At 64.6% G+C, this 13,207-nt stretch overlaps 2 protein-coding genes across 3 annotated transcripts in view; both read left to right on the plus strand.

Annotated features, from left to right (window-relative positions):
* The window catches only part of RAB8A (RAB8A, member RAS oncogene family), a 127,102-nt gene that overhangs the window by 27,989 nt on the left and 85,906 nt on the right, over positions 1-13,207 (plus strand). The window lies entirely within an intron of this gene.
* On the plus strand, positions 7,650-10,171 carry KLF2 (KLF transcription factor 2). The gene is given in 4 exon segments (XM_056119799.1): positions 7,650-7,906; positions 8,045-8,233; positions 8,235-8,853; positions 9,596-10,171. Coding segments are annotated over 4 exon segments (1,059 nt in total). The 5' UTR covers positions 7,650-7,831; the 3' UTR covers positions 9,772-10,171.

Consider the following 13,207-nt stretch of genomic DNA (forward strand, 5'->3'; position numbering starts at 1 on the left):
CCACCAGGCATGGTGAGGGAAGAGCACTGTACGCAGAGTCCCCTCACTGCAGCCCCCACACCAGGCATGGTGAGGGAAGAGCACTGTACGCAGAGTCCCCTCACTGCAGCCCCCGCACCAGGCATGTGAGGGAAGAGCACTGTACGCAGAGTCCCCTCACTGCAGCCCCCGCACCAGGCATGTGAGGGAAGAGCACTGTACACTGAGTTCCCTCACTGCAGCCCCCACACCATGCACAGTGAGGCAAGAGCACAGAACACAGAGTTCCCCACCCCATAGGGTCCTTGGCAGCCAATTCAAATATGAGACCACGGGGGTGCTTTGTGGTTCCTTCTGGTCCCCCTGAGCCACAGACACAGAGGGCATCGTGTCCGGGCCATGACCAGCCCCGTTTTCCTATCTGCACAGTGGGGTGAGGGTGGCTGCACCCCGGGCCCCGAGACTAACCCTGGGAGCAGGGGAGGTTGGAGTCGAGAGTCCCAACCCAGACCCAGGTGGGACCAGGATCAGGGCCGTGGACACCTCCCCCCGGGCCCCAGCTGCCCACAACTCTCCGCTCCAGGGGACAAGAACCACGACTTATCACTCCCCGCCACTGGACGAGTAGGTGGGGGCTTGGCTTCTCTCTGGAGTGCCAGGGAGCAGGAAAAGCTCAGGAGACAGTCGCTGCATCTCAGCCCTCCCCCTACCTCTCTGAGCCTGCAGGGCACTGCCCAGGGGCAGGAGGGCATGCAGGGTGCTGGCAGGTTCCCCCTGGGTTCTTTCTAAGAAGTCAGTGGGGCAATTTTCTCCCCAACAGGAAGAAAGAGGAACATGCATGTGGGTGGCCCTGGGCACGGCCTGGAGCATCTCTGTGATGGAGCGGATGCAAATGTGGGGGTGCAGGGGCCCCACTTCCCCTTTGCCTGGACAGGGTGAGCAGGATGGCCACCAAGGACCCGAACAGCCCCAGGGACTGCCAAGGGCTCCCCTGTGGTTCGTAGAGTGCGGCCGTCCTCTGGGACCCAGCTGTGCACGGGGCCTCGACGCGCGAGGTGTGAACTCTGAGCTGCCTCCTCAGCGGGTTACCTGTGAGAGAAACTCACAGAACATTAGCTCTGCACAGAGAGAGAGCACGGGGGGAGGGCTTGGTCTGGCACGCAGCTGACTCAGGTTGGTCCCCGGCACCCCACAGGGCCCCCAGAGCCCGCCAGGAGTGATCCCTGAGTGCAGAGCCAGGAGTCAGCCCTGAGCACTGCCAGGTGTGGCCCAACACAGAGCAAACAAACCATCATTTTAGAGACCAGGGAGATGGCCTCAAGCTGGGGGCCTGGTAAAGCTCCAACCCAGACACAGCCAAGCAAGACCATCTCCTCTGGGTGCCTCCCGGCCCCCAATCCCATGCATTAAGCCCCTGACCCGATCCCACACACTGACCCCATGCACGGAGCTCCCAACTGCAGAGACACCCTATGCCTCCCAGGGGGGGGGGGACAGCCTGGGCTGCAGGGCACGTCCCTGACACGGCTGCCCACCCACCACAGCGCTGCCTCCCCCCTTCTCTTTCTCAATTTCCCTCTTGCTCCACTTCCCTCTCTGGAGGGCGGGTCTGGCATCTGAGGAAGAGAGCAGCTGCACCAACAGAGCTGCACACTGCGCCCGCTCCTGGGACGGTGCTGGGGAGAGGGTCCCCGAGCCCCACCCCACGCGCCCGTGCTGGCATTAGATGAACCCCCGCTGTAGCCGAGCCCACAGCCACAGCCTGCCCACGTGGTGACCGCACAGAGCCGTGCGAGGTCACAGCTCCCCAGGGCTCGCCACCCCCCAGCCCCGTGTCCTTCGTGGTCCCTCCCGTGGGCTGACAATGAGCAACGCACACATGTGCACATGACATGTACACGTATGCAAATGCAGACGGGTGCACCCACATGAGCGTGGAGGTACAGGCCCACACGCACAATGTGTGTGCACGTACAAACACCACCCACACAGGTGAACACTGAGCCATCCTGCACCCACTCTGCAGCAACCGAGAGCCTGTCCTGCTGGGCTGGGGGCTCACAGCCACAGGGGAGGGGGCGCAGGCTGCTAGGCGGTGGGGCTTCCTAAAGGGGGACCAGAACAGGGGCGGCAGAAAGTTCTGGAGCAGGAGCAATCAGCTGAGTGTTCATGGAGGGGACAAGAGGTGGACTCCAGCCTCACTCCAGCCCGCCGCGGCCCCTGACATGTGTTCTGGGCCTCAGGGCCCAGTGCTCAGGGCGCCCCTGTGGATAGTGGACTCTGGGCCCACCTACTCTTCCACACAGTTGTGCCTGGGCCCTGGGAGGCAAGCGCCGAACATGTGTGAGCTTCCAGGAACATGCAATCACATCACAAATCATCCTGTTAATCGTCGATTGCCTCGAGCAGGCCCCAGTAACGTCTCCTTCATCCTAGCCCTGAGATTATATTCAAGGCTCTTTAGGAGAATGAGACCCATCATTGTTACTGATATTTGGCATATTGGGTACACCACAGGGAGTTTGCCAGACTTTGCCGTGTGGGCAGGCTAAACACGTGTGATCACAGTGATCATGTGTGCTGTGAAAATGCACGCTGCCGGGCCAGAGCGATAGCACAGTGGGTAGGGGGTTTGCCTTACACGTGGCCGACCCAGGTTCAGTCCCGGGTTCGCAATATTCCATATGGTCCCCCAAGCACAGCCAGGAGTAATTCCTGAGTGCAAAGCCAGGAGTAACCCCTGAGCATTGCTGGGTGTGACCCAAAAAGCAAAAAAAAAAAAAAAAAAAAAAAAAAAAAGAAAGAAAGAAAGAAAATGCACGCTGCCATGATCCAAAGGTTTGTGCTGTGAGCACTGTGCTGTGAGCACTGTGTGGGCCAGAACTCCTGCTGTTCCTCTGCGCAGGTTGTGGGGGGGTCACCTGGTGACTCAGTGTCCCCTGGGGGCCCCTACTGCTCTAGCCCCCCCCCCCCAGTAGGCTGGAGCAGCGGGGGAGTGGCTGCCTGCATCGTGGGTCAGCACCCCGGCTCCAGCAGGAATCAAAGACGCTGTGTGGGCAAGTGTGTGACCGCAGGCCTGTCCGTGGCCTGTAATCGCCTTCCCCGCGGGGCGCCCCCCCCCCCGCCCGGGCCCCCAGTGGGCTCAGAGCTGAGCTGTTCGTGGCAGGAGGCGGAGGCCAACAGTCTCGATGTCCCCAAATATAGCTGTGCGGCCACAAGCAGAGACCAGATTGGGAACAATCTGGTTTGGGGCCTGTCCTGAGTGCAGCGTGGCCGCGCTGTGGGACCCCAGAGAGGACACGTCCAGATGGGGAACGAGGGGCGCTGTGGGTGTGGGGCAGGGTGGGGCACGCTCACTGGGACAGAATGTTCTAGAACTGGATGGACGCTTCTGTGTCTCGGAGCTGTTCGCAGTATCAGGGGCCCAGCAGTGCTCCAGAGGGCTGAGGGTCTCTCCTGGTGCCAGGCATGCCCAGCCCCCGGTGCCCCGGAGGCCAGAAGCACCAGGACAGGGGGAGCGAGTCAGTAGGACGGGAGGGGCTCTCGGCTGCTCCTGGACATGTGCCAGGCACCCGGCAGGGACCAGTGCAGGGGCGGGGGCTTCAGCCCCCCCCCCAAGTGGCTCCTGTGGCTGTGAGGGGTGCCAGGACCCTCGTGCGCCCCGGGACCCGAAGTCCCCCGCCTGCTGCTCTCCACGCTCCCGCCAGCGTGCGTGAGCAGGAAACGCGCCAAGCAGGGTTTCCTGAGCGGTGGCGAGAGGAAGCCCCGGCCTCAGGGAAGCGGGTTAAAAATAACCCGGGTATATAAAGCCCGGCCTCGCCTCACTCACGCCGCAGGTGGGACAGGCAGCCGCCAAGTGCAGGCCCTGGCGCTGGTGGGGAGCTGAGATTCAGACCAGGCCTCGCCCTGCCTCAGTCTCCCTTCTTTCAGAGGCCTCCTTGGGCCGCCCTGTCTGCACCCTGATGCTCTCGGCAGGTGGCCTGAAGCCCCCAGCACGACCCCCAGGCTCGAAGCTGGGTCTTCCTCCCCCCAGCTTCCTTCCTCCCCTTAGAAACGAAAGCGGGGGTGTGCTGGGGGCAGCGACTGGCAGCCTGTGCCAGAGTTCCCCAGGCCCGGAGAGGGAAGGAAGCCCCCAGGAGTCATCTCACAGGGGGTCTGGGGCAGGGTCCCCTTCTTGTGAGTGACATGAGTGGTGGTACACAGCTTAGATTTGAGGGGTGGCCGTCCCCCAAGAAAAGGAAAAAGGGGGGCTGGAGAGAGATCACAGGGGAGAAGGCACCCGGCTAGTGGGGGTGGGGCGGGGGGAGGGGCACACCCCCAACACCACCACCCCCAGTTCACTCCTGAGCACAGAACAAGGAGCAGGCCCTGAGCACAGCTGGGTGTGTCCCCCACACACATTTATCTTCTTTCTTTTGGGTTTGGGGTACACCTGGCAGTGCCAGGGACCTTGTGCAACCAGGGAGCCAATGCAGTCGGTGCTCAGCTCATCCTGGCCTTTGGCGTCCCTTCACAGCGCGGGGTTTGGGGGCCGAACCAAACCTACTGTATTGTTTGCACCCGCCTTCCCTCCCCGCTCTGGGCCAGGGATGAAACCGGGATGGGTCCGGTGCCAGGCAGGCGCCTCCCCAAGGCCCACGGGATGTTCAGCGCCAGGGCATCCCCGTTTGGGGGCACACACAAGCTCGCGCACATGCGAGCAGGCAGGCATGCGCACAGTGCAGGCACGTGGGAACGTCAGATGCACGTGCAGCTTGCAGGAACGCAGGCGCGCGCATGGACCACGCGAAGACACATGATACCCCGCGCCCTGGAAACAAGGGGCGTCCAGCAGGGGAGGAAACGCCCCTCCCGCGTTGCTTGCTCATGCTGCGCTCCTGGGGCGATGCGGGATGGCGCGGTCAAGGTCTCTGAGATGCTGGAAATATCTCGCGGGGGATGGGGGGAAACAAACAAAACGCCTCAGGGAGTTTCCCGAAACCCAGCCCCGGCTTACATAATGCGGGTGACGCAATGGGGGGCGGCGCTGGGGAACCAGGTCCAGCACCCGGGTATGCAAGTGTGACCTCACACCACGTCATCCCCCTCCCTGGCACAGGGTGGAGCGATTTCGCGACTCACTTAGGACCCATGGGCTCGACCCCGTGGAAATCCACTCGTGCCCCCAAATTAAGCTTAATTTTAAAATACCCATTAGGGGCCGGAATACCCATTTCAGCCAGAAAGGCATTTGCCTTGCACGCGGCCGACCTGGGTTCGATCCTCGGCATCCCATATGGTCCTCCCAGCACTGCCAGGAGTAATTCCTGAGTGCAGAACCAGGAGGAACCCCTGAGAATCGCCAGGTGTGACCCAAAAAGCAAAAATAAAAAAATAAAATATCCGTTGGAGGGGCTGGAGTGATAGCACAGCGGGTAGGGCGTTTGCCTTGCACGCGGCCAACCCGGGTTCGATTCCCAGCATCCATATGGTCCCCTGAGCACCGCCAGGGGTAACTCCTGAATGCAGAGTCAGAAGTAACCCCTGAGCATCACCGGGTGTGACCCACAAATAATAAATAAATAAATATCCGTTGGAACCTGACATCCTCAGGGTTTGGTTTCCAGGGCTCACCACCAGTCACAGCTCTGATCCTCCAGGCAAAAAAGAGAAAGGGGTTTGGTTTCCAGGGCACACCTGACTGCGGTTCTAGCCCTGCCTCCAATGCCTGGAGAAGCAGGGGTGCCTCAGTGCTCTGAGCCTTATCTCTGGCCCCAGAGCCGGTGTTGGTGTCCGTCATGGCCTCAGGGTCCCCTGCTCCGAGCCATTTTCCCACAGGGCCCAGCCGAGCAGCACCAGGACCCGCCACCTGATGACACCGTGGGTGCTCAGGCTGCAGTGCTCAGGAGACTGGGTGCGGGCAATGCTTGTCTCCTTTCACAGAAAACCACGGAAGTCCGGGAGAAGGCAGTGGGGACTGCCCAGCAGGTGAGTGGGCAGCAGCTTGGAAGGAACTTGATCTTGCTCCTGACTTGCTCACAAGCAAACCCAAAAGTCCAGCCCGTCCCACCTTGGTCCTGGCACCCAAGTCTCTAGGTCCTGCAGCTGCCGGGAGCCCTGTTCAGTGACCCGACCAGGGGGTTGAGACTGTCCTGGGGCCCAGAGCCATCCTCGGCCCAGCAGGGGAGTGTGGGGAGGGGCAGTGAGGGGTCAGTGGCGCAGGATCAGGGGGTAGAACTGGGACAACCGAGTCACAGGTCCTGAGAGACTGAGAAGTGGCCAGACAGCCTCAGGGGCCCGGCTGTGTAGTGATGCTGAGGGGACTCGGAGTGGGGTGGTCATGGCCATGAGGCCCTCCTGGGCCTGCCAGGGTCCCTCACATGCCACGGTCTGGGAGCTGGGAGAAATCAGTAACATCCAGAACAAAAACAAAGGCACAGGGGCACAGGAGAAGCTCCCAGACACCCTGCGGGGCCATGAGGGCTGTGGGCCTTGAACCAGTGGCCGGGACATCACGCAGTGCACACCAGGAGCACCTACACCCCGAGAAGAAAACCTACGCCCTATTTGCAGGGGCCGGACACTGCCTCCGTGGATTCATCTCGGTTCTGTGGGGTTTGGTGCCCACAGTGCTGCTCAGACACTGCTCCTGACCCAGTGCTCTGGGCCTGAACCCAGTTCTGCCTGCAAAGCGCTCGGCACTGCACTGATGCCAGGCTCACACTTGCAGGCCCCCCCAGGGCCAAGACACTCCTACATACACAGGGACAGAGCCGTTGCCGCATGCCGTCCTAGAGCCGCGTGGAGATGCTCACCAGGGATGAACGCGGACGTCAGGTTCAGATGCCACCTGCCACCTGTGGATCCCGCAGTGACAGGCCTGTGGTGACACGCCCACAGGCATTTCCCATGGCCACGCGCCAGGGACGCTGTCCCTCTGCAGACTGATATGACAGCTGGACGAGACAATGGCTGTCCCTAAGACCCGGACAACAGGAGGGTGCTCGCCTCACCCCCGATACCCGGGCCTGATGCTGGAGCCCCAGGAGTGACCCCGAAGCTGTGGGCACAGCGGTGTGGCCCCAAACCAAAGCCAAACAAAGTCAAGTTTACTGATCTGTGGTGGAGGTGAACCCAACTGGAGGAGCTGGGGAGCAGGATCCTGAGTATGGGGTGTCCCTGTGGACCCCCAGGAAGCGAGTGAGGGGGCAGTCAGGGCCGTCCATGTACACTTACCCACGTGTCCCCCCCACACACACACTCTGGTCACTGGGGTCCCCTCCGCCATGCAGCACTGATCTAGGGACACCCCTGGTCAATGACATCCTGGGACCCTCAGCCACTGGGGTGCCTCTCCCAATCCCCTGCGGTCCTGGGGCCCCCTGTGGTTCCCTCTCCCCTCCACGAAGTTTTGGGAGCCCCGTTGGCCACTGGGCTCCTCCTCTCCCTCCACGGGGTTCCGCGGGCGCCGGGCCACGGGAGTCCCCTCTCCCCACGCCTCCTCCGTGGTTCTGGGGACCTCCCGGATGCCGCCCCCGTCCCGGGCGCTCCGGGAGGAGCGGCGCGGGCGGGAGTCCCGGGGATCCCTGGGCGTCACACGGTGTTTTGCGCCCATGTTGACGCGTCGCCGGGGAGACGGCGGGGCCCGGCGGCCGCGGATCCAGGCGGGCGCAGTGGCCGGGCCGCCGCCGCCCGCCGGCTTATATACCGCGGCTAAATTTAGGCTGCGCCCGAGCTCGTCCCCATCCGGGACGCGTTTCCGCCGCCGCCGCCGTGGCCCGGCCCCCCGCGCGCGCCGCGCCTATAAGGCCGGGCCGGGCGGGCCGCGCCGCATAACCGTCCCGCCCGCCCGCCCGTGCGCCCCGGCCCGGCCATGGCGCTAAGCGAGCCCATCCTGCCGTCCTTCTCCACGTTCGCCAGCCCGTGCCGCGAGCGCGGTCTGCAGGAGGTGAGCGCGGCGGCAGGGGGCGCGGGCGGCGGGCGCCGGGGCGGAGACCGCGGGCCGCGGGGCAGTGGAACGCAGGCGGCGGGGCCGCGCCCCGCACCCGCGCTCACCCCCCGCGCCCCCTCGCTCTGTCGCCCGCAGCGCTGGCCGCGCGCAGAGCCCGAGGCCGGCGGCACGGACGAGGACCTCAACAGCGTCCTGGACTTCATCCTGTCCATGGGGCTGGACGGGCTGGGCACCGAGCCCGCGGCCGCCGCCCCCGCCGCCCCGCCGCCCCCGCCGCCCGCCTTCTACTACCCCGAGCCCGGCGCGCCGCCGCCCTACGGCGCCCCCCGCGGGCGGCCTGGGGGCCCCGCTGCTGCGGCCCGAGCTGGACGCGCCCCCGCCCCCGCCGGGACCCGCGCTGCACGGCCGCTTCCTGCTGGCGCCGCCGGGACGCCTGGTGAAGGCTGAGCCCCCCGAGGCGGACGGCGGCTACGGCTGCGCGCCCGGCCTGCTGCGGGGCCCGCGCGCGCTCAAGCGCGAGGCTGGCCCCGGCCCGGGCCCCGGGTGCCTGCGCGACACGCCGCCGCTCAGCCCCGACGGCCCCGCGCGCCTGCCCGCGCCCGCCGCCGCCGCGCGAGCGCCCTTCCCGCCGCCCTTCGGAGGCTCCGGCTTCGCGCCGCCCGGCCCCGGCCTGCACTTCGCGCCGCCCGCGCCCGCCGCCGCCTTCGGCCTCTTCGACGACGCGGCCGCCGCCGCCGCCGCCGCCTTGGGTCTGGCGCCGCCCGCCGCCCGCGGTCTACTCACGCCGCCGTCGTCGCCGCTCGAGCTGCTGGACGCCAAGCCCAAGCGCGGCCGCCGTTCCTGGCCGCGGAAGCGCACGGCCACGCACACCTGCAGCTACGCGGGCTGCGGCAAGACGTACACCAAGAGCTCGCACCTCAAGGCGCACTTGCGCACGCACACAGGTGAGCGCAGGGGTGGCGCGCGCGGGACCCCCCGAGGGGAGGCGGGACGGGGGCGCTCAGGGCTCCCCGGGGGGAGGGACGGGGCGCGCGCGCGGGACCCCCGCAGGGGAGGACAGGCGGGTGCGCTCAGGGCTCCCGGGAGGAGGGACGGGGCGCGCCCGGGACCCCCGCAGGGGAGGAGAGGCGGGTGCGCTCAGGGCTTCCCGGGAGGAGGAACAAACGGGGCGCGCTCGAGACCCCCGCAGGGGAGGAGAGGCGAGGGTGCGCTCAAGGCTTCCTGGGAGGAGGGACCGGGCGCTTGCGGGACCCCCGCATGGGAGGAGAGGCGGGGGCGCTCAGGGCTTCCCGGGAGGAGGGACGGGGCGCGCGCGGGACCCCCGCAGGGGAGGAGAGGCGGGGTGCGCTCAGGGCTTCCCGGGAGGCGGGACCGGGCGCGCGCGGGACCCCCGAACGGGAAGAGGGGCGGGGGCGCTCAGGGCTCCCCGGGAGGAGGAGAGACGGGGGCGCGCTCGGGACCTCACACGGGGCTGGGACGCGGCGCGCTCAGGGCTCCCCAGGCGGCGGCAGGACGGGGCGCACGCGCTTCTGGAGCCGTGAGCGGGAGGATTCAGCCCCAGGGAGGCTGGGGAACCGGAGCGCCCTCGGGAACTTTATTTAAGGCGGGCGGGAGGGGCCGGCTCGGAATCGCGGGCCTGCGGGTTCCGGGGGAGACTGACCGCGCTGCCCGCCCGCCCGTCCACAGGGGAGAAGCCGTATCACTGCAACTGGAGCGGCTGCGGTTGGAAGTTCGCGCGCTCCGACGAGCTCACGCGCCACTACCGCAAGCACACGGGCCACCGGCCGTTCCAGTGCCACCTGTGCGACCGCGCCTTCTCGCGCTCCGACCACCTGGCTCTGCACATGAAGCGCCACATGTAGCCCCCTCCACGCCCCACACCCCCGCGCGCGGCCGTGGCGGGTCCCACGCGCCGGGCTCGGCCCCCTCTCCCCCTCCCCCCCGCAAAACTGTGACTGATATTTATTGGACCCAGCGGACCGGGCCCAGCCCCAACCTGAGACTGGAGACCCCGTGGGGTGGGGCGGGGCGGGGTGGGGCAGCGCCCACCAGGCTGCCCCAGACCGCGGCTTGTTTTCTATGGTGCAATGACTCCGGGTGGCCGTCCCACCCCGGCCGGGTCTACACTAGCGTGACGATGTACATAGGCACTGTGACAGATTCTGGATCACTGTAAATTCGGGCCGGATGCCGTGATGCCACCGGCTCCAGATTGTTGTTTTTATAAGACTTGCTGTTTTTTAATTAAAAAAAAAAAAGTTGTGTCTTTGGAAGGATTGCTCCCGGGGATGGGGTCAGGGGGCAGAAGGGGAGTGGGAAGGGGCAGGGTGGGCCATGGGTTGCCCAGCACCAGCTGTGCTGACAGCTGCGAGGGGCCTGTGGCTTTTCTATAAATTTCTACACCGCCTTTTAAGACAGGGAAGGCAATTTTAGGTCTGTTCCCTGGGCCATAAATTGCCTCCTTTCCTTCAGGGCTGGAGAAAGTCGCTTCCAACTGGCTGTCCTCCCAAGACCTTTCTCCCCTTTTGGAGGTCTGAGGCTTTAGTGGAACTGGCGATGTGGGCACTGTATTTTTTTAAGTGGCAAATGCAGTTTCTAATCTGCTTTGCCTTTCATTACCCGTCTTGCCTTAAACCAAGATTTTATCTATTTAGAGTTTGGGGTCACACCCAGCGGAGCTCAGGGGGCCATGGGAGGCCAGAGATCAGTCCTTTTCCCTCACTCCTGACATGACTATATATTTTTTTAATTTAAGTCAGGGCTTTTGTAGCAGCCAGCAGGACGCACAGCTCAGAGCTTGGCCAGAGGCGCAGAATCTCACTGGCGGGGCTGTGCCCAGCTGCCTGGCCCTATGCTCAAGGGTTTCTCCAGAGAGCGCTTGGGGCTCCAGTGCGGTGCTGGGGGGTGTGCCAGCTAGCACCGTGACCCCGAGCTTCCCAGCCCCTTTCTTTTTTGGGGGGAGTGCCCAGGAATCACTCCTGGCAGGGCTCTGGGGACCACCCGATAGTGCTGGGGATGGGATTGGGCTAGTCATGCCTGAGGCAGGACCCCCACCCCCCACTTCTGTCCCCCCCTACTGTCCTATCACTCAGGCTCTTGGGGGCTTCTGGAGGAATGTGTTCTTCAGGAAATGTAGAAATCAGGGTCATGCATGACTCCGCCCAGGACACAGGCCAAGCGTTACCCCCGGGCCTCTGAGGAAAGGCACCTAGAGCCACCAGCCAGTGCAGAGTGCCCAAGGCATGGGGCAGGATCCCCTTCCTCAGGCCTGGGGGCTGCGGGAGCCCCCCCCCCGCACCTGCCTGCATGGCCACGGGCTTCTCCCCTTGATGGTAGCAGCTGGCCACGGGCGCCTGCCTGGAGGAGCGGCGTCCCACACTCCCGCACGCAGCCACTGCTGCAGGCACACCCCGGAGCCCGGGCACCTGTGTGTACAGGCTTGTGTGCCCGTGTGTGTATGTGCATGCGTGTCTGTTCATGCGTGCATGCATGCCCATGTACATATGTATGTTGTACCTGTAAATGCACATGTGTGCATACATGTGAGGACGCAGGCATTGTGTGCATGTGTGTGCCAAAATGAGAATTGTGTGCACCTGTGGGCATGGGCATGTGGGCATCTACACAAGCACCCCCTGCTCTATTTTTGCAACTTTGGGAAAGGGGGTTCCTTATAGGCGGCCCTGTCCACTTTGGTCTCCCAGGTCCAGCCCGGATCCCTGAAAGCCCTGGGTCTTCCCGTCACAGCCCCCCCCCCCCACCTGAGAGGGTTGGTGCAGTGATGGCTGATTGCTCCCCTCCCCAAGACCCCAAACTTCCTGTGTCAGCTCTTGGATGGCTCCAGGAGGGGCCCAGGAGGGAGAGGTAGACCTGGGCCACAGAGGGGCTGGGGGTCCTTCCCTCCCTGCACCCCATCTGCTCCTGGTGCCTGTCACCTGGTTTGCCTTTGCGGGAAGGATAGTCAGGGAGCTCAGCGAGGCAGGGACCAGGACAGCAGAACGGAACCGGTCTCTGCTGCCGCCCCCACAGCTCCTGTTTATTTGCGGTCAAAGCCGCAGGAGGCCCATTTGCCACCGTGACCAGCCTCAGAGCCAGCGCCCCGAAGCCCCGCCCTTCCCCACCAGCCACAGAACCGAGAAGTTCCACTTGGGGGCTCACTCCCAGAAGTGGGGTCTCTGCAGGCTTCTCCCACCTGTCCGGCCGCCCACAGGGTCACAGCTGTAGGGGTGCAAAGAGGTGAGGGTGCGGCTAGCACTGGCACTCCTGGCCCCCATCCACCACCCCCAGCCCCTGACCTACTGTCATGTCCTGCCAGGGGCATTCTACCGACCAGGCTGTGGCCCCTCCCACGCCCCCCAACTAAGTTTCTGTCACCTGAATGGGGAGGTTGGGCCCTGATCCTGTGACCCCCAAACTGCCTGCTATACCAGATTCACAGGACCCAGAGCATGGGGGTGGGGGTAGCTGAGTCCCAACATGGGGGGAGGTGACACGCTCTGTAGTGAACACAGCCCAGGGCTCACCCATGAGCCTCCGACCCATGGTGCCCTTTTGGGGATGCCCCACACCCCCACGATGTGCTTGGTGCCAAATGTCTGGCTCCGTCAGGCTCCAGGCCAGCTGCAGGAGGGGAGGGGTCCAGGGTGGCCATAGCCCCCCTCCCCCACACACACGGCCCCATGTGGGTCCAGGCAGGCAGGTAGAGGGTGTCTCGGGTCACACTGGGGTCCCCCACCCACCCCAGAACCTTCTCCCGGCTCAGCGGATGCCTGAGCACTGCAGCAACCCCCCAGCCCCCAGTGGCCCGGCACTGACACTCCTGGATTCCCGTGGGTGTGTATGGGGTCTAAGGTTGTGGGGGCCTCAGCGCACCCCCACCCCCACCACACACGCTTCCCCAGCAGGGAGCAGAGTGCTGGGGGGGACGACACAGAATGTTCTGGAAGCAGGGGCTGAGGGCACATCCCAGCAAGGGTGCTCCTGCCCCTGGCTCAAGTACTTTAAAGAGGGAAAACTCTGCCCTGAGTGTTGTTTCTCCAATAACAGGATGATCTTGAACAGAAGCGGCCAGGGGGTGAGCTCCAGTGGTCAAATTGCTGTTTTCAATAAAGTTGTTTTGTCAACTTGGAAAACGCAGAGTGGACGGTGGGCGAGCGGCACACGACTCACAGCAGCGGGGGCAGGGGACGGGCATCAGGCTGGGCTCAGAGCCAGCAGGTGCGATGGAAGGTTCCGGATGCTGGTGGGGAGGGTCACACAGCCCGTGAGGTGCATTGGGCTTGATAAATGGCACATTTT

This window comes from Sorex fumeus, unplaced genomic scaffold, assembly GCF_029834395.1.
Source record: "Sorex fumeus unplaced genomic scaffold, SorFum_2.1 ptg000041l, whole genome shotgun sequence".
Lineage (NCBI taxonomy): Eukaryota > Metazoa > Chordata > Mammalia > Eulipotyphla > Soricidae > Sorex > Sorex fumeus.